This window comes from Rana temporaria, chromosome 4 (genome assembly GCF_905171775.1).
Source record: "Rana temporaria chromosome 4, aRanTem1.1, whole genome shotgun sequence".
Classification (NCBI taxonomy): Eukaryota; Metazoa; Chordata; class Amphibia; order Anura; family Ranidae; genus Rana; species Rana temporaria.
This window is the reverse complement of record NC_053492.1, coordinates 377,759,795-377,787,622: the sequence shown is the minus strand read 5'-3', so window position 1 is coordinate 377,787,622 and position 27,828 is coordinate 377,759,795. Positions and strand designations below refer to the sequence as shown.

Sequence of the window (27,828 nt, the reverse complement as noted above, 5' to 3'; positions counted from 1 at the left end):
TTTTAAGCTGCAGACCAATGACAGTGATTTATTTTCAAGAAAGAAAAAAATAAGATTTGCTTTACTAACATGTCACATAAAACAGATCCAACTATAATAAAAATATATTACACCATACTAGAGTATAAGTTAGGTGTAGAATATTAGGTCTGTTACTAATTAAAATTTTCGTGTTCGATTTTTTTAAATCGATTAATCGACTAATTTCAATTAATTATAACGCACATACAGATCCAACTACTTTTAGCTGATCTCCTTGCATTGCAACTCTGCATTAGTCAGTGGTAAATGTGGTATTCACTATATACAATCACCCGACACTAGTTTGTTTCCACAATCCATGACTTAAAGTGGAGGTTCACCCTCCAAAAATTTTCTGACATCACATGGAGTCGAGCCATCCTACCGACAGAATTTTATTTTTTCTCAGCACATACCTCGTTATCAGGTTTTTTCGGCAACCTGTGACGCGCAGTATGCGCCGTTCGGAAGCCTGTCAATCACAGGCAGTGCTTGGGAACGCCCAGTCCCGCGGGATTGCCGGGGGGTGAAAATCGTGATAACAAGGTATGTGCTGAGAAAAAAAAAAACACTGGCATTCTGTCGGTAGGATGGCTCGACTCCATGTGATGTCAGAATTTTTTTTGAGGGTGAACCTCCACTTTAACTTCACAGTTCACACACATACGTTTTAAATTCAAACTGTAGCACTGACATAAGTAATTTTTTCTTATTAAACTTTAAGAAAAACGTAGAAAGTTAGTTTAACTTTAATTGTAAAACTTATCTAGTATATTGACTGTCAGTCACTTTATAGTAGGCAAGAAGGCATCATTTTAGCCAGTCGCGCAGACATACCAGAGTGTTTACATTTTCTGGAAGCAGACATTATCGCATTTTATTGACAATATACCCTGAAGAACTGAACAGTCTTTCGCACGGAACAGATGTTGCCGATACACAAAGAATTGTCTGCACAAAACTGCTTAGGACAGGAAAACGATGGTTGTTTTTGCCCCCTTCCCCTGATGGAGCCTGATGCATCCTCTTGCTCCACAGATGCAAAGGTACCTTAATCCAATGGGTGCAGTTTGCTCGCATCCAGCAGGGTAAGTCTCACTGTCCAGGCTGTCTGGTGACGTCAAGAATTTTGATCGATCAAAAGAATTTTGATCGATCAAAAAAATTAAAGATTAATCGAGGAATTAATCTTTAATTTCCCCAGCCCTATAGAATATGTGTTATTTAGAGCTGAACCCAGCAAAACTACAAAGATACAATTTGCAGTAGGGTTTCCTGAACTGCAAGTGTTAAATACTAATTTCTGTCCAAGGTACCATTAAAAAGTAGTTTTGCTTACCTTATGTCAAGCTCCTGCAGGCTTCCTCCTCTCCATATTACCAGTCCCCCCAAGCCACTTCTCTTTGGGATTCTGTTGGTTGCAGGCACTCTGATGTCATCATGTACAAGGCAGGACTAGCAGTTCTGCATTGTAACTGAGGATGTCAAGGGCCTACCTACAGCCGGCAGCATTGGAGGGAAGAAGACAGTGACATCTGTAAGAGCAATGTGGATGTAAAGTACCCAAACTGCTTTTTATTGGTACTCTAGACAAAAATTAGCGCATAACCTTTAGACATCTAAAAGGAATATGTTTACTAGTTGCACAGCACATTGGAACAAACCTATTTTCTGATTAAATACTCTGCTTCCTAATTTGCAGAACGACACAATGATCGTGGTTTACCAATTGACTGCAATGCACGTTAAGACTTAGAACTTACAAAGAAAATTATCTTTTTTTTTTAAATATTCACTGAACAATTGCCCCCCTCTTGCCCCGGCAAAGGCAAGCTCAGTCCTTTTTCCATGGTTTCAAAAAGGTTAGTTCCATTGCAATAGTGACAGGAGCATTGGTGTCATTGCCATGTGCAAGAGGGAAGGCCCTTCATTGAAGGAATATTCCCTCTTACCATGATGAGGAGGTTGCCATTGTTACAGTGGTTGGGTATGCCCTGTTGCCATAACAATAGAATTTTGGCCCTATTTCCATAGTAATGCCTAGGCCCCACTGACATTATTGAACAGGCCTCATTGCCATGACACTTGAAGTATGCCAAGGCATTGTAGCCATGGCAACCAAGAGATCTGCATCCTTGCCATGGTTGATCATGATGAGACTGCCACCATTGCCATATGAGGAAGGAATCAGTCCTGTAGTCATGGTATTGGCAGGATCATATATTCCCTGGTTGTGGTTACAGTCGCTGTGAAAGATTTGCCCTGTTGCCATTGTGTTGCGATGTACGCGTGTATGGCAATAACATTAGCAACATTCCATTTTAACTGGCCAGATGGCAACCCCAAAACGGAAAGATGGCACAGTGCCTAGTTTATCTGTCTTATCAATAATTCTGAATGCTTGCATTGCTATTTGCCCATATTTTTTTTGTTTTACATATATGTATGTATGTATGTATATATATATATATATATATATATATATATATATATATATATATATATATATATATATATATATATATAAAACCAAAACTGTATAACCAAAACTGGTTTAGAGGCACTCACTGGTCTTGCAGAGGAGGAAGATCAAAAACAGTCCATCTTTCTTGTCTTCAGGAAGATAAACTAAGCTTCATCAAAATGTTGACAATAAAAACACTGCTGTATATGATCTTCCTCCTCTACAAGACACGTGAGTGCCTCTAAACCAGTTTTGGATTCATATGGATTTCTTTGTGGGTGAGCACCTGGGCATTTACTTCAAATGTAGAGTACCATGGCTACCCCATGGAAATATATATATATATATATATATATATATATATATATATATATATATATATATATATATATATATACAGTATATATACCCTGTTTCCCCAAAAATAAGACCTACCCTGAAAATAAGACCTAGCGTTATTTTCCAGGAGGGCTGCAATATAAGCCCTACCCCGAAAATAAGCCCTACTTAAAAATGCTTGTAAAATCCTCTAATCCACTATATTACAGTAGTATATAATATACAATGTGTGTGTTTCTGTAATATAATTGCGGGGAAAAGAGCTCCGGCGGGTAACAGAAGTGCAGAGCGGCGCTATAACAAATGTATTTGGCACAATTATATTACAGAAACACACACATTGTACATTATATACTACTGTAATAGAGTGGATTATAGGATTGTACAAGCATTTTAACTCAGTTCACACTTGGGATTCCTGACAGGCAGGGAGGGAGAGGGGGAGAGAAGACAGTACATTACATGGTAAGACCTACCCCGAAAATAAGCCCTACTGTGTCTTTTGTTGGCATAATTAATATAAGACCCGGGCTTATTTTCAGGGAAACACGGTACTTATTTAATGTAATATCATTTAAAAGGGTCCTCTGAATTTTGCACCACAAAACCCTTGTAGACAAAAGGAAAACAACCTTTTTCTGTTGATCACATAGTTCAGTACACTAAGGTCTACCCAACTGGCACAATAGTTTAGTTCAGAATCAGATGATAAAGGAAAAAGTACTGTATAATTTTTACCTAATTTTAAAGTAAAGTTGTATAACCTTTTTCACTACAAATATTACATCTTCACAAATAAAATAGTGCACACCCATGAGACTGATATTACAGAGCATTATGCTTTTTTATTTTTTTTATTTTTTACCTAAATGGAGAGTATAGCAGAAGTTGTTTCCTTTTAGAATGTCTTTCTGAAACAGATTAGCCAAGTGTATAACTTGATCTTCAACTATTGAGCTTTCTAAATAATACGATTTTTTAAGCAAAGTAATGAACTTCAACCGGTGACTAGAATTATTAAATATTCATACACAATATTTTATTATTTACCTGAATGAATGAAAACATTTTTGTCATGCTATGCTATAATTCCAGGACATAATAAATATATAAAGAATTTAATGTGCATTCAAGTTCATAAATTATTGTGTGAATATGTGAATTGAATTGGAGTATTAGAGAAGAAGCCTCAAAGATGAATTATTAATACCCATGGGTAGAAGCCTACAAGTGATTCATCTCAATGAAAATGCAGATCTGTTCACTTAATGGGTCTTTTTAGGATCAGCTGTTTTATGTTGTGTATGTTACAGGTGAAGGGCATCCTCCCTACACCAGAATAGAATCTCACATCTTGTGAAAAGTTAATTATATTGTATCATTCAGACACTATCACAGCTGGTGACTGTCAGAATGAGTAAGTATGGTTTGAGATGTTAACAGCTCAGTTAAAACTCTCCCTGTGTGTGAACTTTCTATATCAGTAATGTAATGCCCCCAAGAGGAAGGTTTGGTAGTTATTAGACTTTTCAGGCGACACTAATCAAGGCAAGTTACCATGCTGTTTTGGGAGCCTCCATGCTTAAAGTTGCATCATTGGGAAGAATTCATCAAGCCAGGTTTCCGAGATGCAGTGTGAGATTACTGTAATAGACTGCTAGCTTGCATATTCCTCTGTATACATGTCTCTCTTGAGGTCAGTTGTAAACTTACACCAGTTTAAAAATGCTTTGTCCCAATTTTAGTACGATCTCTTCTTTTAAGTGAAAAAATATTGCAATAATAAATGTGTTTACATTTATTGCTGAATATTTTTGTTGCAAAACAGACATAATATTGCAAATTCCTTGATAAAATGCAATTGGATTTGCAATGGATAAGCACTTGCAAAATCTCCTCATGTTTTCCTATATTTTTTTATATGAATGTTAGTGCCTGTCAGTACTCCTTCCTAGAAAGGCCCAATATAAACATCTCCTTCATCCCCAGCCCAGGAACTTGACATCTCTGACTTAGGTGCTAGGTTCTGCCCCTCCACACCTAAGCACCCCCACCTACTGTTCTACTGTTCAATAAAGGCACCATTATTGAGCACTGAACTTGCAGGTGGAAAACATTATTCTACAAAAATAATACATACACATCCACTACTTAATACATGTTTTATTAAACCACTTATTACTGTGCTTTTCTGCCTCGTTGTAGCATCCCCAGTGAGTTCCACTTCTATTTTCTTGGACAAGCAGTGCGCGTTAGTTGTGTTCATGTACGCTGCTCTATGCACACTAAAAAAATCCTGTAGTCCACTGTCCCTAGTCTGTCTTGGGATGAGCAAGAGAGGGTGGCCATAGAGACTGTATGTAGCCACTCTCCACCATATATACCAGAGGGATAAAAAATGACTGGATACTGTATGTAGCCACTCTCCACCATAGAGACTGCATGTAGCCACTCTCTAACATGAAGTTGGATCACGGCACCAAAAATTTCAAATTTTGACATTTGGAGAGGGCTGAGAGCAAAAGAAGGTACTTTTTTGAATTAAGAATACATGAAAAACTTTTTTACGCTGAACCAGAGTTTCGTGTCACTTTAAGCAATGCAAGGCCTTAGTATCATAGAGAAAAAGAGAGATGTACAACAATAATAATGCTAATAAAAGTAATTACTGGTACCTTGTGGTATCTGCCTGCTTTTCAAAGTTTAAATTGGTGTACTGCTTTGGACATACATTCTAATATGTATGTCTTGATTGCATGCATATGTAGAAACAGAATTATTATGTAGTTTACACGTTTAAAAGTGTAAGCAGTAAAAACTGCTTGGATATGAAACCCGTCTGGGAATTGAATATGTAGGAGTTCAAGCTCCTTATTAGTATGTCTGCAGTTCTTGTACAACTGTTTTAATTGTCCTTCGCAGTATACTGACATTTGGCTTGAGTGCATCATGGTCGGCCAAATCTAGTGTTCTTCTGCGAACGGCCCATCTGCTTGTCTGGCCGGCCTTAAAACACTTGACGCAGGATTCAGTTTCCCAATTTTCCAGCCAAGTGCAAAGCAAACAAAGGGCACAGTGCTTATCTTTGTGATGGGACTCGAAAGGGTACAGTAAATATAAAGACAATTTGTAAAAACATATTCTTGGATCAGGTAAGCGGATGCAATGATTTAACCCAGCCAGGCATTCTTTGAAGTACAATACAAATGCATTTTCATAATCACTTGATTGCTGGCACATGTGGCCCCCTGCCAAGACCTCTCAGTCTAAACTCTGTAGCCCTCAACCTGCCTCAACAACCATTAGACTGGAACTGTGGTTACAGCCGTTCATAAACAGCTGGCTTTAATGTCACTGGGTGAGTCAGTGCCGCAAGAATCTTTGAAAAACAGCTATGTGTACTATCTTTGAAGCTTTTTCCATCAGAGAATGTATTTTGCATTTCAAGTTCATTTTCCTTAGCTTGTTCTACTGTTTGTATTGTGTACGTATTGAGTAATATGCTTTTGGGTCTTTGTAAATATCTTAGCTTTTTTGATATCAATGATAAAAAAAAATGTAGAACCATGTGCCTTTTTATGAATTCTACAACTCAAGCTAAACTTTTCTTTAATTTTGGATAGTATGAGGAAAGATTTTGTGTTTTTAATATATACTGTATCTCACAGAAGTGAGTACACCCCTCACATTTTTGTAAATATTTCATTATATCTTTTCATGTGACAACACTGAAGAAATTACACTTTTCTACAATGTAAAGTAGTTAGCGTACAGCTTGTATAACAGTGTAAATTTGCTGTCCCCTCAAAATAACTCAACACACAGACATTAACCACTAGAGTACCGGGCCATCGTCAAATGACGGCTCCACGGTTACTCTGAAAATTCAACAGGACGTCATTTGGCGTCCTGTATTCTTGCGGCCACTGGGGGGCGCGCGAGCGCGCCGGCGGCCGCGCGCGCGCGTCCGGCGCGTCCCCGAGATGCCGATGCGCGTGCCTGGCGGTCGCGATGTCCGCCAGGCACTCGGAATCGGCGGCTACAGGGACAAGACGTGGAGCTCTGTGTGTAAACACAGAGCTCCACGTCCTGTCAGGGGAGAGAGGAGACCGATCTGTGTCCCTTGTACATAGGGACACAGCATCGGTCACCTCCCCCAGTCACCCCCCTTTCCCCACAGTTAGAACACAATTTAGGGATACATATTAACCCCTCCCTCACCCCCTAGTGTTAACCCCTTGAATGCCAGTCACATTTATACAGTAATTAGTGCATATTTATCGCATTAATCGCTGTATAAATGTGAATGGCGCCAAAAACGTGTCAAAAGTGTCCGATGTGTTCGCCGCAATGACACGGTGACAGTAAAAAAATCGCAAATCGCCGCCAATACTAGTAAAAAAATTAATAAAATAAAAATGCCATAAATCTATCAGCTATTTTGTAAACGCTATAACTTTTGCGCAAACCAATCAATATATGATCATTGCGATTTTTTTTTACCAAAAATATGTAGAAGAATACATATCGGCCTAAACTGAGGAAAAAAAATGTTGTTTTTTTTTTAAATTGTGATATTTATTAAATAAAAAAGTAAAAAATAGTGTTTTTTTTTTAAATTGTCACTCTTCTTTTGTTTATAGCGCAAAAAATAAAAACCGCAGAGGTGATCAAATACCACCAAAAGAAAGCTCTATTTGTGGGAACAAAATGATAAAAAAATTGTTTGGGTACAGTGTAGCACGACCGCGCAATTGTCATTCAAAGTGCGACAGTGCTGAAAGCTGAAAATTGGCTTGGGCAGGAAGGGGCGTAAGTGCCCAGTATGGAAGTGGTTAATGTCTAAACTGCTGGCAACAAAAGCGATTACACCCCTAAGTGAAAATGTCCAAATTGGGCCCAAAGTGTCAATATTTTGTGTGGCGAAACCAATATTTTCCAGCTCTGCCTTAACCCTCTTGGGTATGGAGTTTACCAAAGGGCCACAGGTTGCCACTGGAGTCCTCTTCCACGCCTCCATGATGACATCACAGAGCTGTTGAATTTTAGAGACCTTGCGATGCACCACCTATTGTTTGAGGATGCCCCACAGATGATCAATAAGGTTTAGGTCTGGAGACATGCTTGGCCACCCCATCACCTTTTTAGATATTTATTTGTAAAAAAGTTTAAAACCATTATCATTTTCCTTCCACAATTATGTGCCAGTTTGTGTTGGTCTATCACATTAAACCTCAATAAAATACATTTACGTTTTTGGTTGTTTCATGACAAAATGTGGAAAATTCCAAGGGATATGAATACTTTTTCAAGGCATGTAGTATACTTGGATTTTGCAAAAGCGTTTCACACAGTTCTCCACACATGGCTAATGTTAACGTTAAGTCTACAGTCCTGGAAAAATCAGTTTGTAAATGGATTGAAAACTGGCTAAAATATCATATTCAGAGAGTAATGGCTAATGATTCATATTCTGAATGGTCTATCAGGTTATCAGTAGTGTACCCCAAGGTTCAGTGTTGGGACCCTTACTTTTTAATATATTTATAAATATTATAGGGTCTGGGATTAAAAGTACCATTTCTGTCTCTACAGTGGAAGCTATGCAGTGAAATAACATCCTTACAGTATGTCTACAACTTGACCTCAATGCACTGTTTAATTGGGCAACTATGTGGCAAATTAGTTTTTTTGCTATAAAATTACTTAGAACCCCCAAACATTATTTTTTTTCTAACATCCTAGAGAATAAAATGGCGGTTGTTGCAATACTTTTTGTCACACCGTATTTGCACAGCAGTCATTCAAGCGCACTTTTTTGGGGGAAAAAAAACACTTTTCTGAATGAAAAAATAAGACAACGTTTTTCCATATTTTTTTTATATTGTGAAAACCTGTAACCTTTTTTATTTGGTTTTACATATATGCATACAAGTGTATATATATATATATATATATATATATATATATATATATATATATATATATATATATATATATATATATATATTACTTTTATTCCTATTACAAGATATGTAAACATCCCTTGTAATAGCAAAAAGCATGACATGTCCTCTTAAATATGAGATCTGGGGTCAAAATCCACCACAGAGACCACTTTTATCTGAAAGCGGACCGCCCGCTCTTGAAGAGGGTACCGGAGTTATGGTAGCTAGCTGCTACCATAACAACGGTATTCCTCTTCAAAGTAGTGACGTATTTCTGCGGTGGGCGGTCCGTAAGTGGTTAAGAGAGGTATAGACTCCAGAGAGTGAAAAAATATATAATTTTGCCCCTGTACAAATCATTAGTAATACCTCATCTGGAATATGCAGTATAGTTTTGGGCACCAGTTCACAAAACGGATATCGGGGAACTGGAGAGAGTGCAGAGAAAAGCAACCAAACTGATAAGAGGATTGGAGGAACTCAGCTATGAGGAAAGATTAGAGGAACTGAATTTATTGTCTCTTGAGAAGAGGAGATTAAGGGGGATATGATCAACATGTACAAATACATATAGTGAACTTTATGTTGAATTATTCACTTTAAGGTCATCACAGAGGACAAAGGGGGCACTGTTTACATCTGGAGGAAAGAATATTTAATCTCCAAATAAGTAAAAAGACTTCTTCACAGTAAGAGCTGTGAAAATGTGAAAAGGCCTGGATTCTTTATTAAATGTACATAGCAGAACTGGATACTAATAGTTATAGGTAAAGTTGATCCAGGAAATATTGCCCCTTGGGGGATCAGGAAATATTTTTTTCCCCTGCTGGAGCAAATTGGTTTGCTGTTTTTTTTTTTGCTTACCTTTTGATTAACTGTGGTTATAGGCTTGTGTATATAGGTTTGTAATTTTTTCTTTCTTTTTATTGGTTGAACTAGATGGACTTGTGTCTTTTTTTTTTCAACCAGACTAACTTTGTGACTCTGGGGCAGATCCACAAAGATCTGCCCCGGCGCATCGTATCTGAGATACGCTACGCCGCCGTACTGTACCTTACCTGGCTTTGGTTCGAATCGATAAAGATTTTGCGCCGTAAGTTACGGCGGCGTAGTGTATCTCAAGCGGCGTAACGGTGCGCAATTCAAATGCGGCAAACTGCGCATGCTCCGTTCCTAAATTTCCCGCCGTGCATTGCGCTAAATGACGTCGCAAGGACGTAATTTTTTTGTGACGTGGACGTAAATTACGTCCAGCCCGATTCACGAACGACTTATGCAAACAAATTTTTTTTTTTTTTAATTATACGCAGGAACGACGGCCATACTTAACATTGAGTACGCCACGAAATACCAGCTTTAACTATACGCAGAAAAAAGCCGACTAGAGACGACGTAAAAAAATGCGACGTATGAGGATTCAAAACAAAGATACGACGCGGGAAATTTGAAAGTACGCCGGCGTACCAGTAGATACGCCGGCGTACCAGTAGATACGCCGGCGTACTCTCTCTGTGGATCTGCCCCTCTGTATGTAACTATGAAACCTGTATGCTCCACCTGTTCTGCACTGTTATCAGTTATATAATTCTCAGCTATTTCTGAAGACTACATGACACCTCCCCCCAATATTATAGGGACAGAGGAGAGGTGGAGGTGTCCTGTAATCCTGGTATATATCTTAGCTCAGGGTAATAACAGCTTCTCTATAGATACAGATACAGTGAGCGTTGCCACTCTAGTGCAGGAAAAAATGGCAGGTGAAAATAAAGGAAAAAAAATCAGAATAAAATTATCTGCCGCATCTAAGGCCTGCTAAATATAAATTTTGGTCTTAGATACACTTTAAGAATTCTATGCCATTAATTGCTTGCTTAGCAATGTCCTGTCTGCATCTTCTCAATTGTTCTGTGATAAGTTGTGTTTATGATGTTACAAGCAATGTTATATCAGCTGTACTGACGGTTTCATTTTATTCTTTTAGCACTTCATGAATTCCCCAGTGACGTCTTCTCACATGAGGAAAGACGGAATGGAGCAATCATCATGCATGTACTATTTGTAAGTTTATTAAAATTTTTTGCATTTGTACTTGGTACATGTATGCACACACACAAACCATGCTTACTGCTGTATTTTTTAAATCAGGCAAGCTTTTCTAATTAGATGCAAAAATATTTGGACCATGTTTCTTACCAGCCAAATCTAATCCCTGATCAGTATTAGCCACAGAATACCACACAAGGAAATTGAAGATCATGGAATAGAGTTAGATATACTGGGTCCATAAAAGACTATTTTATTGTATAAAGAATACAAACATTCATTGGGGACACATGCAAATCCCCAAACCAAACTATTAGGCCTGTTGCACACAGGTGAATCTTTAATGGATCCTCTGTGTCACTACTAATAGGAGTCTAGGAGTCTCTACTAAGTATCCAACGTGACCAGTCAGTGATAAAGGCTTGAAATTTACAGGCGAAGGACAGGGTTGGTGGAAGACACAAAAAACATGACAGTCTAAGGCTTTAACTATTAATCTACACCCGCACCAAACAATAACGAATGTCACCTAAATATGTGAAAAATCGTATATGTACCTGTTACGTGGTCAGAAACCAATCTTAAACAAATATTAAAGACATTTTAAAGAGCTGCATGTCTTAAATTAAGTCAAAGATGTGAAAAGTGATAAAAACTACACCACGCTCTTGTAAATGCAAGTAATATCCAATAAACAATAAACAATTGTGCAAAAATTTAGATTTTTCATGATGATAAAAATGCAATTTTTTTAATTGGTTGTGAAAAACGGTCGTGTGTAGGCTCCAGTGCATTTTTCTCGAAAATTTAGAAACTGCTCTATTTTTTTCTCGTCGTTTTTCTCGTCTGTGTTAAAAGCGGTTGTGTGTACGCTTTAACGATGTGAAAAAAACACGCATGCTCAGAAGCAAGTTATGAGACGGGAGCGCTCATTCTGGTAAAACTAGCATTCATAGCGGAGATAGCACATTCGTCAAGCTGTAACTGACTGAAAAACACGAAGACTGAAAAGCGCAAATCGTCTCTCACCAAACATTTACAACGTACATGTTGTCGTACATGTTGTACGTCACGTGCTTTGCTCAAGCATTTTTTTTCACGATCGTGTGTATGCAAGGCAGGCTTGAGAAGAATCACGTCGAGAAAAACTTCTTTTTTTTTCCATGACATGAAAAATGGTCGTGTGTACGCGGCATTAGACATTGTGCAACTATATTTTTTTCCCACTATTGTAAGTGTGCATGTATTATCCAAATTATCCTCCCAATTTACACAAATCCTAAATCATTAATAAATAAAATCTTTAAATTTATAGTAAATAAATGAATAGTAAAAAATTTAAGCAAACTGACCTGTGGGTCTACTTTTAGTATTTTAGATTTCGATATGATAAACAAACTTTTTTTGATGATAACCTTAACTGTATCATCTGTAGTCAAAACACCTCACTGTAAAATGTATGGAAATTTTAAGTTTGATTTCTGTTGAAAACGTAATCACATCAGCCATCAGAGGATGTTATTTTATATATAGTAGGTCACAAAAAAGAGTTATATTATTTTTAAATTACACAGGTAAAATAACACTGACGCAGTCACCAAATAATTATTTATAGTTCTTAGAGCATGACCAATGATGGAGTATCCAGCACCTTCACAGGAAACAATGAAAAAATGCCTTTGCTATTTATAATTCTCCTTCATCAACATTTTAGGGCTATATTCACATGCCATTTATCATGCTCCAGAAACACCTTATGAACATGATTATGCACCCTTGAAACTGTGTGCATTCCTATTCCAGTTACATTACCATAAACAAGGTAATGTCATTTAAGTTACAGATATAGTAAGAAATAGTAGGTGTATATGGATCAAACAGAAATTATACAGTATATTATGACAGACCCTATTTTCCATTGTAGTACATATTTTGGTTAAATCAATTGTTATATGTCAGATATCTGTATATGAAAAGAAGAAAAGAACGAAACATTAAAGTAGGTACTAGGTTGCCAACTGGTAGAGTTAGATCCATACTGGGAAATTTGGGCCCACCGTTGGATCAATCCAGAAAAAGAAAATTTAGCTAAAGGTAGGTTGGATGTGGACAAGGATAGTCATTTCATCTGGTTTTACAGGGTTTGTATCTGATAATGCGATGATTGAATGGTGAAAATGTTATTCTGGATATGCAAAGGGAATATGGGCAATCCAGGGTGACCAGATTTATAGGAATTTTCCTATAAATTATTGATTACTGCTACAAATGATGGATAGGAATCTGAAAGAACACCATGAAATTTTTCAGTAACTTTTTCCTTTTAAAAAAGGTTGTTTTTATGCTTTTGTAATGGACTGTTTGGATGCTAATAGGATAAAAGAAGTAATTTTTTTTATTATTAAAGGATTAACAAAAGTTCTTGTCGAAAATTCCGATCGTCTGTTTTCTCGGCTCGTTGTAGTGTTGTATGTCACCGCGTTCTCGGAATTTCCAACAACATTTGTGTGACCATGTGTATGCAACACAAGTTTGAGCCAACATTCCGTCTGAAAAAATCCATGTTTTTTGTTGGAATTTTCGATCGTGTGTACACGGCATAAGTAAAAAAAAAAAAATTATATATATATACTTTCAAGTTGGGCTTTTAGGACCAATAGCTAGATGCGAAATAGAAGTTGGTGGGTGAGCACTCGATTTTAAAAAGTTGACATTTGTATATCAGAGTCTAATGATACTCTAACCGGAAGGCTTAATTCACTAAGCATTAACAAACATTATTTTTAGCAATAAGAGCCATGAAAAAAAGCAATCTCATTGTTGTCAATAAAAATATTATTTTGGCAAATAACTCATGACTTGCTGATTAGTGAATAAAGCCTATTGGCGAGTATAGAAAGGTTTCCTATGGTTTCTTGTGGAAAGGTTTGCTTTAAGGCATATTTATTTTTGCCAAACATTTCTAAGCATTGCAGGTGCCTTGAGAAATGCTTATAATTTTAACCCAGAGCATACAGTATTCATAACCTAATACCAGCATTAATGTAAATCGTTGTATACATAACCAAATATTCATACCAGCATTACAGCAAATGATTATTTTTATATTGTAAATGTATTTATTTACGATATTTATTGATAGAGGCAATTTTGTGAATATATTAAAACCTCAGTATAATAGTGCCATACTACTATCCATTCCCACATGACTTTTTACATTAGTAGATACAGTATGTAGGTCAGCATACTATATAACATAATTTCTCCTATTTTTAGCTAATAATGTATACCAAAGACAGCATGTCCTAAGCTCAATAAATTACACAAAAACGCAGCGCAAGCTATGCCAATATCTCTCAGGTGTTAATTAAAAAGGAACACTTTTAAGTTAATTTGGAACACATTTGACAGATAAAAACTTAAATAACCATCCTAAATAAATGAAACATTAAAATGAAACCTTGAGAGCTCGTTCCATTCTCCTGCATAAGGTAAAGGCATACCTTTTATCTGCTTTTCAGTTGTTCAGAGACTTCACAGAGCATTAAAGTAGAATGAAACCCCCCTATCCTTTTCAGCCAAGGATGCTGCCGTTTTAGCCTCTGTTGATCTACAACTGCCATGGTGCTGCCCATGTGATCAGCTATGACACTAACCATATGATGGCTTGACAGCTTGGTTGAGAGCACAAGCAAATGCGGCAGTTAGCATTTCAGAAATGCTGGGAATGTAAACGTTTCTTAAAACTGTTAAACATTGAATTTAGTTTCGCTTTAGAAGGAAACTTATACAAAAAGAAACACACAGGCAGCAACTGCTGACCTCTTCTTTTTCTCTCCTTCTGAAAATGCTAGCTGGCTGGCTTTTGAGTTGGAACCATAGCTTTTGCTCTTTCTGAGTCACTGAGCTTGAAACTGAAAAAGACAATCCTTGGTATTCTGAGAAATCTGGTGCAGCGACTCTCATGCATTCTAAAAGTGGTGCAGCATGCGCCAAATTCATGTACCTGTCTAAAAATTTTACTTGACTTTGCGCATGTTGCGGCACTTTTAGAATGCGGGACACTTTCGCAAAAATCTGTCTGTGCCAGTTTCTCTCGTATTCCAAAAGAGAGTTGGTCTTAATTAGCTCCACTTTCATAAGATATGAACTGTTTGTATTTTATTTTGAATTTGTGTCAGGCGTCACGCCACAATGTAAAAGTGGCGCAATTTATAACTAGCTGACTTTGGTGCTGTCAGGACAAAAAGTGTCAAAGATGCTTGGTACAACACATTAACAAGAGGGAAGAAAAGTGGTGGAGCAGCTTTATTGAAGTTCCCCCTAATGAGTTCTTATTACAGTGTGACTTCAAGTGATTATAAAGGATTTTTTATTTTAGATAACAAACAAGTCTATACGTTCCTGCTTTGTGCAATGGAATTGCAAAGAGAGGCCCCCGAACCTCCCTTTTCAACAACATTTTAATTAAAAGATAGTCAGCAATAAACAGCCAGCACACTTTTCTGAGGGCATGTCTCAGAATTAAAAAGTCTGTTTTGGTGTTAATTAACATGGTCATCAGGCCTTAGTAGATGATGTAGATGATGTAGAATCCTATAAACACAGGGTGCTTTGATCAATACACAAGGAACTGTATACAGCATAATGACGTACAAATGTGTTTTGATTAGAATTGATGGAGGCACATTGCCCTATTCTAATCTAATCTGGTAAAATAAAGGGACTGCCTTAACACAACACATGCTAACATGCTGCATAATGCTTTTAACACACATGAGTTAATTTACTTCAACAATGTCAACTCCACACAAAGAGCTTTTTGTAATTTCTGGTGTTTAAAAAAGTTGGTTCTGCTTGGGTGTATGCCATGTCCACAGAGATACCAGTAAAAACCCAACAGGGAATCTAACATTTCCATACTCTATCCAAGACAGTAAAAAAAAAGTAACTTTCAACCACTTGGGGGCCATACAAACAAAAGAGGACCATTTTGAGTTGTTGCAATGAAATTTCAGCAAAATGGACTAGCTTGCTGCATGATTTTTTAACTTTGATTTTCGGGTGTCTTTGAATTCAGCCCTCTGTAGGTGGATAATTTTTATTTCCATCAAAAGATGTGCCATCCTTTCATTCCTAACACATTACCCTGTCCATATCAGTATAGATACCCAGCATGAGATTTTTGCCCATTGAGATCTGATATGTTTTCAAAGTGTTCCTTTAATTTTTTTGAGCAGTGTATATACTGTATATACATTTAGAAATTATTCACAATGAAAAATAGAATGATTTCAAGTAACAGGGATACACATCACAGACTGCAGATTTTCAAAAGGATAAATCCACAGGGAAGATTCATCAATTGGATTGGGAATGAGCAAGATCTCTGCAATCACTGATGCGGTTAAAAAATGGAATATACTGCTGTAACATAAATGTATATGTTTATTTGTGTAAGCTGTAGCCAAGACCCCAGTGATTCAATTGTTGCTTAAGGCTGGACAAAAGATCAGACCACATCTGTCTTTTGCAAGAAAAAATAGTTTAACAATCAAACATTTCATTATTTATATGTATATTCTAACAATATACTGTATATGTATTGCAGTGGATCATGGATTGGGAGTCTTGGTAGAGGCAGGAAAAGCTGGAAAGTGGCTTTTTTTTGTGGTGGAGGGGGTGCTGGGCAGTGGCATTTTGGGCAAAAGATGCTGGACAATTGCTTTTGGATGGAGGAGGGGAGATGATTCATAGTGACCCTCAGGCAATGGGACTGAAGGGTAGCTCTTGGAAAAGGCAGGGCAGTGGCTCATGGACAGTGGATCCTGAGTAATGGCAGACAATGCCCATTAAATGAGGAGGGGGGTTGAGCACTTTGGAGAAAAAACGCTAGTAATGCTGTATTGTTTACCTATACAAGTAATAACCTTTTTTGTAAACTTGCTAAGCGAAGAGCATTACTAGCTTGTATGCAATAACTTGTCTAATTTAATGCCCAACAAGGGCTTTTTCAGGCTTGGTGTACATCTATAATATTCCAGTTTTAATAAAGTAATACATGTTTCATTAGTACAAATGGACTTACTATACATTAAAATCATAGAAGTAGCAAAGCACTATATACAAATTGCAATACCCATAGCAACCAATTAGAAGGTAGTTATGCTGATCTGACTTAATTAAAGTGAATTCTTGCTTGTTTGCTTTGGGTTGCTGTAGCTTGTAGTTAACATGTTGTGCTTACATTGTTTACTGAATTAGGCCATAAGTATCTAGCAGTCCTAAGGCTCGTACACACTATAAGAAAAATAGGTGAACATTTTCGTTCAAAAAATTTTTGTACGATTTTCATATAGTGTGTAAACAACTTTCCACAGTCGATTCCAACTTTTCGTACGAAAATTCCCGAAGGGACAAACTCCAAAATTTTTCTCGTATGGGAACAAAATTAATGATTTTCGTTTAATGTGTACCGTTTTCATACAATTTTCACACAAGAAAAATCAGAAAAGAAAGACTGCACCTGATCAGAGATAATAAACAACAACAAAAAAAAAAAGCCTATATCGTATGTGAGTTTTCATACGAATGTTCGTTCAATGGTTCCGATTTGATGTGAAACAACGAGGAAAATCAGACAATCATAGTGTGTAGACCACACTAGAGATATGGAAAATATTATCTGCACTCCAGAACTTATCTCCAATTTCTGTATTGATTGTAAAAAAAAAAAAAAAAGACTGTATGCAATCATGTCTCCACCCGAAAACCAACCTTACTTGACGCATTTCACCACTCTTTTTTTTCTCACAAGGCTAGCTAAGAGTTGTGAAATTATGCCAGCAGTTGGGTTCTAGGTTCAAAGTAAGAGTGAGAGAACAGAAAGTGCAGAATTCCACCTATGAAAATGTACAGTAACTATAAGACCCCAGATGGATGGCACTAGCAGACATGGCAGAAATCTTGAGCATTTTTTTATATATAAGAATGTGTTGCTGACAATTAGCAATGTTGAGTGTTGGTGACTGTATGCCCTCTCGCACCCCTGCCACCCCAGACCATAGTCTATGTTGGCTATGCAGGAATCCAGCCACAAGATTCAAAGCATTTCTGCCTATCACGTGATATAGTCCCACAGGACCACAAAGTGTTACCATGAAATGATCAAACCAAGACCAGAGCCAGGGCCATAGTGGTCAACATGTTCAAAAGAAATTGTTGACACATTACAGAGAATAATTATCGCTATGGGGGAAAGGGGTTGTAAAGGTTCGTTTTTTATTTTCTAAATAGGTTCCTTTAAGTGAGTGCATTGTTGGTTCACTAGCTTTTCCTTCCATTTCCCTTCCAAAGTTTGTTTTTCTTTGTTTTCTTTGTCTGAATTTCTCTGTTCTGACTGACTTTCCACCGCTCGGATGATGATGGAAAGTTTACTGAGGAGAAACAGGAAGTGAGAAATTCAGACAAAGAAAAAAAAACATTTAGAAGGGAAATCAAAGGAAAAGGTAAGTGAACCAACAATGCACTAGCTTAAAGGAACCTATTTAGAAAATAAAAAACAAACCTTTACAACCCCTTTAAAAAACATATATTTCTTTAGTGCCAGAAGTTTCACAGGCAAACAAAAGAGACATTGTACAAGAAACAAACTGGACAAAGATCTAAAAAAATATTAATTGCAAAATAGACAGAACCCACACACTAATTTACTAATGTATTAACCCCCCTGGCGGTATTCCCGAGTCTGGCTCGGGGTAAGATTTCTGTACCAAAAGCGGTATCCCTGAGCCAGACTCGGCATCGCCTCGCAGCAGCCACAGACAAAGTTACTAACCTTGTCCCTGGATCCTGCTATGCCTCCCCGCTGTGTGAGCGAGCAGCGTCCTCGCTCACTTCACACAGTGTCCCTGTGTGCCGCCGATCTCCGTTCCCTGCGACGTTACGACACACGGGGCGGAGATTGGTGCCAAATTCAAAAAAGTAAATAAACACATTACATACAGTATACTGTAATCTTATAGATTACAGTACTGTATGTAAAAAATACACACCCCCTTTGTCCCTAGAGGTCTGCCCAGTGTTCTGCATGTACTTTTGTATAATAAAAACTGTTCTTTCTGCCTGAAAACTGTAGATTGTCCATAGCAACCAAAAAGTGTCCCTTTATGTCAAAAGTGGTTTTAGGGCAGTTAGAAAACAGTGATAATAAATTAGAATCACTTGCAGAATTGAGCGATAGTGATTTGTGGGGAAATTCGTCATAAAAAAATAAAAGTAATGACAGCGACAATTCTGCAACTGAGCAAATTTCAGTGATTTTGAGTTGATTACATTATTGAATATTTTTTATTATAATTATATTATTATTTGTTATAATTATTTATAATTATTTATTATATTAAAACGTATGATTTGGTTTTTCAAACTTTTTCATACCGGGATGCCTACTAAACTCTTGTTTGGTCAGATTTAAGTGAGTTATTCCTAAGAATTACAGGCCTACAATATAAAACGCCAAATTTCCTTGCAAAATAATGGTACCGCTTTCAGCACCTAAAATCTGAAATAATCATACCGCCAGGGAGGTTAAAGAGCATTCACTGTGCGTGTGCACTTGCATGCAAGGGCAAAACAAATGGAATTTTTGCCATTCCTTGAAAGAACACAGTTTCAGTTTGTAAAGATGCACATTAATTTTGCAAAGTGAAAATCCTCTACTCTTTTTGTAATTTAATCACATAGAGTTGGTGGGAGGGGGCGTATCCTCGGGTATTTTGTTAGGTACGTTCATGCAATGTTGCTATATAACCTATGAGATTTGGTGGTATTGGTACTCTGAGTGAATGATGTCTGCTATATTTCTGTTGCGGTATTCAAAGTCTTATTTGTGCATGTGATTTTATTATCTTGGTGATGGAGCTTTGTATGTTTGTCATTGAAATCTAAATGTAATATTGATTTGTGCTAGATGGTGCTGATTTAGTTATGTTGTTTTGAATGGTAAGTCATGCACAGCATGCTTATTGTAGTCTTGTTCAGCATCCCGTTGTATTAACTGCTGTTCAATTGCTATATCAATTAATGTACTCATCTGCTGTTTAGAATAATGTATAGCAGATAAAATATATAGGGAAATAAAACTTAAAGGGTAACTGTGTATTTAAAAACAAAAAACAACTCTACCCTCTTAATTCAAATGTACAATATCACTTCCTTTCTCAGATAAAGAAAAACTTTTATGCCCTGTACACACGATCGGTTTAGCCGATGAAAACGGTCTGATGGATTTTTTCATCAGATATCTGATGAAGCTGACTTTCATCAGTCTTGCCTACACACCATCAGTTAAAAAAACGATCGTGTCAGAACGCGGTGACGCAAAACACAACGAGGTGCTGAGAAAAACGAAGTTTAATGCTTCCAAGCATGCGTCGACTTGATTCTGAGCATGCGTGGATTTTTAACCGATGGACGTGCCCACAGACGATCATTTTTTTCTATCGGTTAGTTAACCATCAGATCATTTTAAAACAAGTTCCTAGTTTTTTAACCGATGGATAAAAAAACGATGGGGCCCACACACGATCGGTTAGTCTGATGAAAATGGTCCATCAGACCGTTTTCATCAGACAAACCGATCGTGTGTACACAGCATTAGAGGTCAGTCACGCATGTCTGCACTCTAAAACTATCCACTTAGCATGCAGGCTAGTGTCCATTCTGTACCAGTGGTCGGGAGCAGTGCCTTGCGCCAGTCACCACACAGTTTGAATGGGCCCCTAGCCTTTCCTTTAATTAAATTTAAAAATAATGTAATTGGGAGAAGGCACTTGGCAACATGAAAATGCAAACACAGCAGTAGATAAAATATTAAAAATTTTGTCAAGGTCCATCAAAAAAAACATTACAATTTATTACATATTGCGGATGGTTTACAAAAACTGCAGAAAATTTAATGGAAAGAACTGGAGGTAGCTGAAACAATGACCAATCAGATTTTGCCTTTCATTTGCTAGAAAAAAAAACACAAAATATGATTGTTCACTGTGATCAACAACCCCAAGTTTGTGCTAATTTTCTTTTCTCTAGTTTTGATTAATAAGTTCCATTATATTTCAGCATAGATCTGTTTGAGCTCATTGTAAGCCTGGGTCCAGCAAAGTTGTACTCATAAAGATAGTTTTTTTTTTTTTCTTTTTTTTTTAAAGTGTATTTTGTGCGAGAGAGGAGCCGGACTGCAGGAGTTGGGAGTAGGCAGGCCTCCCCCAGAGGCAATCTGCCACCTTTCTCTATGCCCCGGGTGGCAATGGTGGGTGTGTGAGGGGGTCCTCCCACACAGCCCGCCCTACCTGCTACGCTTTGAAGCCCAACGGGGCAGAGGGACTCCCTATAAGGGAGACCCAGGCTTACAATCTAGCCCGCTCAACCAGCCCCCTTAGTCCTTCGCCTCTCTTTTTAGAGACCGCGTGGTCAAAGTGCGTGCATGTTAACCCAATTTCGAGTACGTGTAAGTGTGGTGGTTTTTGTGGGAGGGGGGTGGGTGTACTAAGCGCAAGCTTACCTCGCATAGCACACATATCGGGAGCCGGGCTGAGACCACCAAACTCAATTCACATGTAGCTGAGACCGGGATCCGAACCTCTAGCTGCAGAGGTGAATGGCCTGTCAGCGCAGTGCCAATCGCGTTGAGCCACCGCAGCTCCCCATAATAAAAGATAGTTTCTAACCATGAGAAGATTCTATTGACCCAGTTAGAATATTTGCTTGTACAGGTCATTACAGCCACATTTTAGCCTCTCGACCCCCAGTACATCCACATGTGAGGATGCCCCCCAGCAAGTAGTTTTGATATTTTTTTAATACTTTTCGGGCAGCCATGGTGATCCCCTCCTCTCCAAAGGAGGTGGGTATGTGGCATACTGCACTCACATTATGTCCTTAGTCTTTTGGGTTGAATGATGCTGGGTGTCAGTCTGGAAGACTGAGGACTTCTAGTGGAAGAAATTAATAACTGTGGGAGACAGCCTTGGAGAGAAGCTGAGTATTGCTGCTTTTTAAAACTATGCCAGTGCCATTTAAAGCATGTGTGAAGCCTTTTATTTTTAGTGCTGACATCCCTGCTAGGTTTTTATACTTATCCTGTCCCCTCTATAGAGATTCACTAAGACAATTGACCTGATGAGGTGACCATTGTTACTAGGACAGAGGAGAATGGGAAAGCAACCTTTTCAATTTGTTGCATGGAGAGCAATAGAGGGGAAATCGTCCAATGAGGACGACTGTCTAAGAGGGATTTTCTTTTCTAATTTGGAGAGTTTTCCTTTAACTTTTTGTTGTGTCTCTGGTATGGAAAGTGAAGGGAAATCTCCCTAGTGGAACACACAACAAAATAATAATTTGTGACAAAAAAACAAAACAAAAACAATTTAGCTTTAAATATCCCTTAAGAGCCGGTTCACACACAGGTGGCACGACTTTGGGGGCAACTCGGCAAGGCTACCTCAAGGCGACTTGAGAGGCAACTTGCAAAATGACTTCTGTATTGAAGTCAATGCAAGTCGCCCAAAAAGTCGTACAAGTTCCATTGATTACTGCGGACCGCGACTTGTCAGGCGGCTGAGTCGCCTGACAGGTCACCCCTGTGTGAACCGGCTCTTAGGCAACCATTTGCATTAGATGTTTTTGTCTGATATTTTTCTTAAGAGAGATTTAGATGACAAGCTACCTGTTAGACTAAGTTGGAAAAATAGTCATTACCAGGATACAACATTTTAAATTGATAGTCTATCATGTCGTTGTCATAGGAAAGATAAGAACAGAACTGAAATTTACAGCCAATAACACAAGTGCATACACATAGGAATATAAACAGATTGCTCAGCTGTTAAGGTTTTTGTTTTTTATGTCTGACTGTCTTTTAATGCCTGTGGGCAAGTTTGGGAAGAAGAGGGGAAGGTTGCTGTAGAGATCTCCTACTTCACAGGGGCTCTCTGTAGAATCGCAAGCAAACGCTTGAAGTTGCGTTAAAGCAGCACTCCCTGTCACAACCTCACCTACCTCTCTCCTTAAATAAAGTAGACATAAAGTACATCATCATCATGAACATTGACTGTGCTGTCCCTGGTGCACCTGCTACTCTGCCCCATGATCCGGTCCTTACCTGAACCTTACATTTCCATACATAAGGCTGGGTTCACACTTGTCCAACAAACGCTCTGGCGTTGGGAGCTCATGTCGCATGACGTGTGAAAATCAATGTTTCCCTGTAGGAGCCATCTTAACTGGTCCGACACAAGTCACTACTTTGGTTCAACTTTGATCCTACTTCATCCCATTGAAAATCATTGCTCTGATGATCTTAAGGGGGAACTCCACGCCAAATAAAAAAAATGGCATGGGTCCTCCTCTAGGAGCATACCATGCCCTTCGGTCTAGTATGGGTTTTAAGAGGAAACCCTACGTCGGAAAAACAGCGTGGGGTCCCCCCAAAATCCATACCAGACCCTTATCTGAGCATGCAGCCCAGCCGGTCAGGAAAGGGGAGTGGGGAAGAGCAAGCGCCTCCCCTCCTGAACCGTATCAGGCTGCAAGCCCGCAACATGGGGGTGGGTGCTTTGGGGCAGGGGGCCCTGTGCCCCCCACCCCAAAGCACCTTGTCCCCATGTTGATGAGGACAAGAGCCTCTTCCTGACAACACTGGCTGATGATTTTCAGGGTCTGTGGACGGGAGGCTTATCGGAATCTGGGAGCCCCCTTTAATACCCAAAAAAGATTCATACCAGACACAGTGCCTGTTATTGTCGGGGATCCAAGTCAGATCCCTGTTTATGTCAGACTTCAAGCCAGATCCAAAGTAGTATGACTGTCGTGTCGTACCAGTGTGAACCCAGTCTAAAGCAATTGTCCATATCACAGAATCCTGACTGGGTTTCCACCAAGGGGTTGCTGAAGCACAATGTCCCCTTTACATCCTTTAGCAGGTACTTCAAACACCTCCTATAGTTAAAACGATCAGCCACTCGAGGCCTGCCTCCCCTGGTATTTATGTGCCACCCAGGTAGACGGGCCTCATCCATGAACACCAGGGAGCAGGCTGGCAAGAACGATTAACCCCCTTCCAATCAGAATATATCAGCCACAAAATACAGAACATGTGCAAAACATAGGGAACATGGCACGATTAAGATAGTATTTAGTAGCTATTGATCTACATGCCCATGAGAATCTTCAGTTGAGGCAACTTCTTTTTAAAGCAGTTTTAAAAGCAACTGGAAAATGGGAATGTATTTTCTTTCTATATTTATATATATATGTGTTACGTACAGTTGTAGGAGGGGCCCATGGAGTCAAGGAGCTCACCCCCTGGAGGGCAGGTCAGAGACCGACTGCCATTTTAGTTAACTCTTCAGACTTCAGTTCCCACATGGATTCAAGAGACACTGCCACCCTCTTCTCCCAGGTTATTAACTGTTGCAGAATGGGGGCCTGGAGCTTACCCCATGCCTCACCAGCCTCCCGTGTCCCTGCCTGGACACCTCTTACATAAATTCCATGATTGCTTGTGTACTGAATTAATTTCACACACATTACTGGAAGCCCCTACTGTGTGCTTGATGTAGGGCCTATCCTTGTGACTACCCATGCCTGGTCCATAGGTGAACCCTCCATCACCATCACCCTCCACAGTCACTCACTTCCAATTCAGACTGCCCATTATCCTTGGTAGTGTAAAAGTGTACATACTAGAAGATGTACTTCTTTTAGAGAATTTCCCTGTACAACTGTTCTGTTGCCGCCCAAGCCTGCTCAACCCAAAGGGTTGCATGGATTAGCTTACAAAGATTTTCTGGATACACCAAAGTTAAAAATAACTTGTGATGGCACTTATATTAGTAAGAAACATGAACAACCTCTTGCTTGAATAAATCTGTATTTTACTGTTAAGTTAAGGTTCTTTACATACACATCACATTACTGTTCTTTAATATGAACACTGATCTAATGAAGAATTTCTATAAAATGTTGGCAGTACATTGATTTATTATACTAGTAATCTTACTCTAATGGTGCATTGAAAAGCAAAGGTGCAATAAAGATAACTGGTGCTGCCCAGCTGGAACTGGGGAATGTCCATAAGTCCATAGTTCCTGGCCCCTACTATTCGGCCCTTTGAAGGGATCTTGACTAAGAACAGAATTTCACAACCTGACTGGTCCTCTTGGCAGCACTTCCCACACTGGACTGGAGAGCAGATTTTCTGACACTGACCTGCCCTCTATTGATAGCCACAGTAGCACAGACTTGCACACATGGGCAAAAAACTGCAAAAACTGAATTCCTTTGTATATAGCTATATTCAAAGCAATTCCTTTTTTTGCAGGTTGTTTTCAGCTTTCCTTTGATTGATTTTCTTTGCTCCAAAAATCAGAAATATGAAAGTTTAATGACATGACACACACTAACCTTTTTGAAAATGGCTAAACATTGTTCAGCCCATCCTATTACTTTTTTTTTAACATAAAATAGAAAAGGAAGAGACATTGTCCAACTCATCTAATAACTTTTTTCTTAATTCAACATAGAAATAGAAAATGACCAAACAATGTTCAACCCATCAAATTCCTTTTTCTTAAAAAAAAATTACTTAACAGTGTCAAAACCATCCAATAACTTGTTTTAATTCAACATCAAAATTGTAAATGGGCAAATGATGTCCAACTCATCCAAATACATTTTTTTATTCAACATAGCAATAGAAAATAACCAAACATTGTCCAACCCATCCAATAACTTTTGTTATTCAACATAAAAATTCAAAATGACCAAATATTGTCCAACCTATCAAATACATTTTTTTATTCAACATAAAAATAGAAAGAGACCAAACATTGTCCAACCCATCTAATTACATTTTGTTTATGCAATATAACCGTTTAAACAAAGGAGGTTAAAAAAAAACACGTAATAAGTTTTATGGAAATTGAAAAAAAAATGTGTCTGTTTGATAGTATATGGGCAAGAAAAGATGTATGAGTCCTTTAAATTGTATGTCTAGGCAATATATATATATATATATATATATATATATATATATATATATATAATATTCAAAAGTATTGGGATGCCTGCCTTTACATGCACATGAACTTTGATGGCATCCCAAACTTAGACCATAGGGTTCAATATTGAGTTGGCCCACCCTTTGCAGCTTTAACAGCTTCAGCTTATCTGGGAAGGCTGTCCACAAGGTTAAGGAATGTGTCTATGGGAATATTTGACCATTCTTCCAGAAGCACATTTGTAAGGTCAGCCACTGATGTGGGACAAGAAGAATCTCAAAGGTGTTCTCCACTCAAAACTCACTTATCCATGTCTTTATGGACCTGACCTCAACCCGATAGAACACCTTTGAAAAAAAAAACATTAGAAATGTGTTGAATATTTTTTCTTATTTTACACACTTTAAAGCAATGTATGAGTCACTTATCTCTCCTAATTCCCACTTTCATAAGCATCCTTCCATATCACCATTTCCTCGTCCAGCAAGCTATTTTGAAAGCTGTGTGTGTTTCACAAGCCTAAAAAAATAGGAAAAATAAGCTTGCTTATTCTGGAAAGGTCAGATTATAAGTTTATATATTAAAGTCAAGAAAAATGTTTTGGAAACACAGGGTACATATTTTCTTTTATGTATACCATAAACTCCTATAGTTGTTTTTGGCTTCTATTATTACCCTATACAAGATTTCTTGAAGATATATCTTAAAATAACACGCTGGCTCAGAACTGAAAACACATTTACTACGTTTTGCGTCAAAGTGTCCCCACAGGGTAAGAGCGCCTGAAAAAACCTTTTAGTGTACTTTATTTTATTCGTTATTTTTTCTTACATTTGAAAGCTGAAGTGAGTGGATTTATTGATGGAATAACTACAGGGTTTGATGGAATTTTCTATCAATTATAACAAACCTTTCTTCCAAAATATCAACACCACGGGAACTCTTGCTCAACTTTATGTTGTGATTTCTCACCGGGAAATCTATTTAAACAGCAATGAACAAAAGATCTGTTAGTCACAGTAGACTCGGCTATTTGATTCCGGATGAATCACGCCTGCTTTGCAGGATGATAAAGTTCTGCTCTGCAAGTCTTCTTGCATTTAGGTAGTTATCAAACCAAAGCTTACGGGATATAGGAAAATAAAATAATCTTTTTTTAAATCTCTGTCTCTGTGGCATATGACACTAGGACACCTTTGGTGTACAGAAAAATCTTTCATCAACAGACATACAATAACTGAACGAGAGTTTCTCTTTTCATATTAGAGAACGGGAACTTTTTACTGTTGGTACTTTCCGTGGAATGTTCAAAGATAAAGGGACTACTGCATATAAGAGATGGTGCCTTAAAGTTGACCCATCACATAACATTGACAACTCTACCAAAACACAGCAAACTGAGAACAAGGTGAACTATTTGTGCAGCCGCTCTTTATAGAAGTATATACAATGCCAGTTCATGATGTATTCAATAAAACTGCTCGTGATGGGACATTCATGTTTTGCTTGGGTGTCAAAAAAAAATAAAAACACAATGAACATTTTGTGTGCTAGTAAAAGCTGCTCACAAACTTATTCAAGGGAAATTAACTTATTAAATTGAACTCTTTTTTTTTTTGGTTTACTTGTTCTAAGGGCTCATGCACACTGTAAATAATGACAAAGGACTACGCGCTATGGTAAAAAATGTGCAATATTAAATAAAGCAGCTCCCCGGAAGTTGTAAGTAACAACCTTAGTAGTGTGGGGGGTGTATGGTGATAAGGGGCGCTGAAGAAAAAAGGGCTGAAGTGCAATTACTCTAAAAAAAATTGAAATAGTAATCCTAAATAATGAATATAATACTGTGAAAGCAATATAAGTGAGTAATACATAAACCAAACAATAATGCAGTGTTTTACCCTGCAATAAAGTGCATGTGCTTCATATTGGCAACCCTGTATTGAATTGA

At 38.0% G+C, this 27,828-nt stretch overlaps 1 protein-coding gene across 1 annotated transcript in view; it reads left to right on the top strand.

The window, feature by feature from the left end:
- SLC24A3 (solute carrier family 24 member 3) overlaps positions 1-27,828 on the top strand; it is a 486,107-nt gene that overhangs the window by 271,894 nt on the left and 186,385 nt on the right. The window contains exon 3 of the mRNA XM_040351007.1: positions 10,754-10,830. Within this exon, the coding sequence (XP_040206941.1) occupies positions 10,754-10,830 (77 nt within the window). The remainder of the gene's footprint in view (positions 1-10,753; positions 10,831-27,828) is intronic.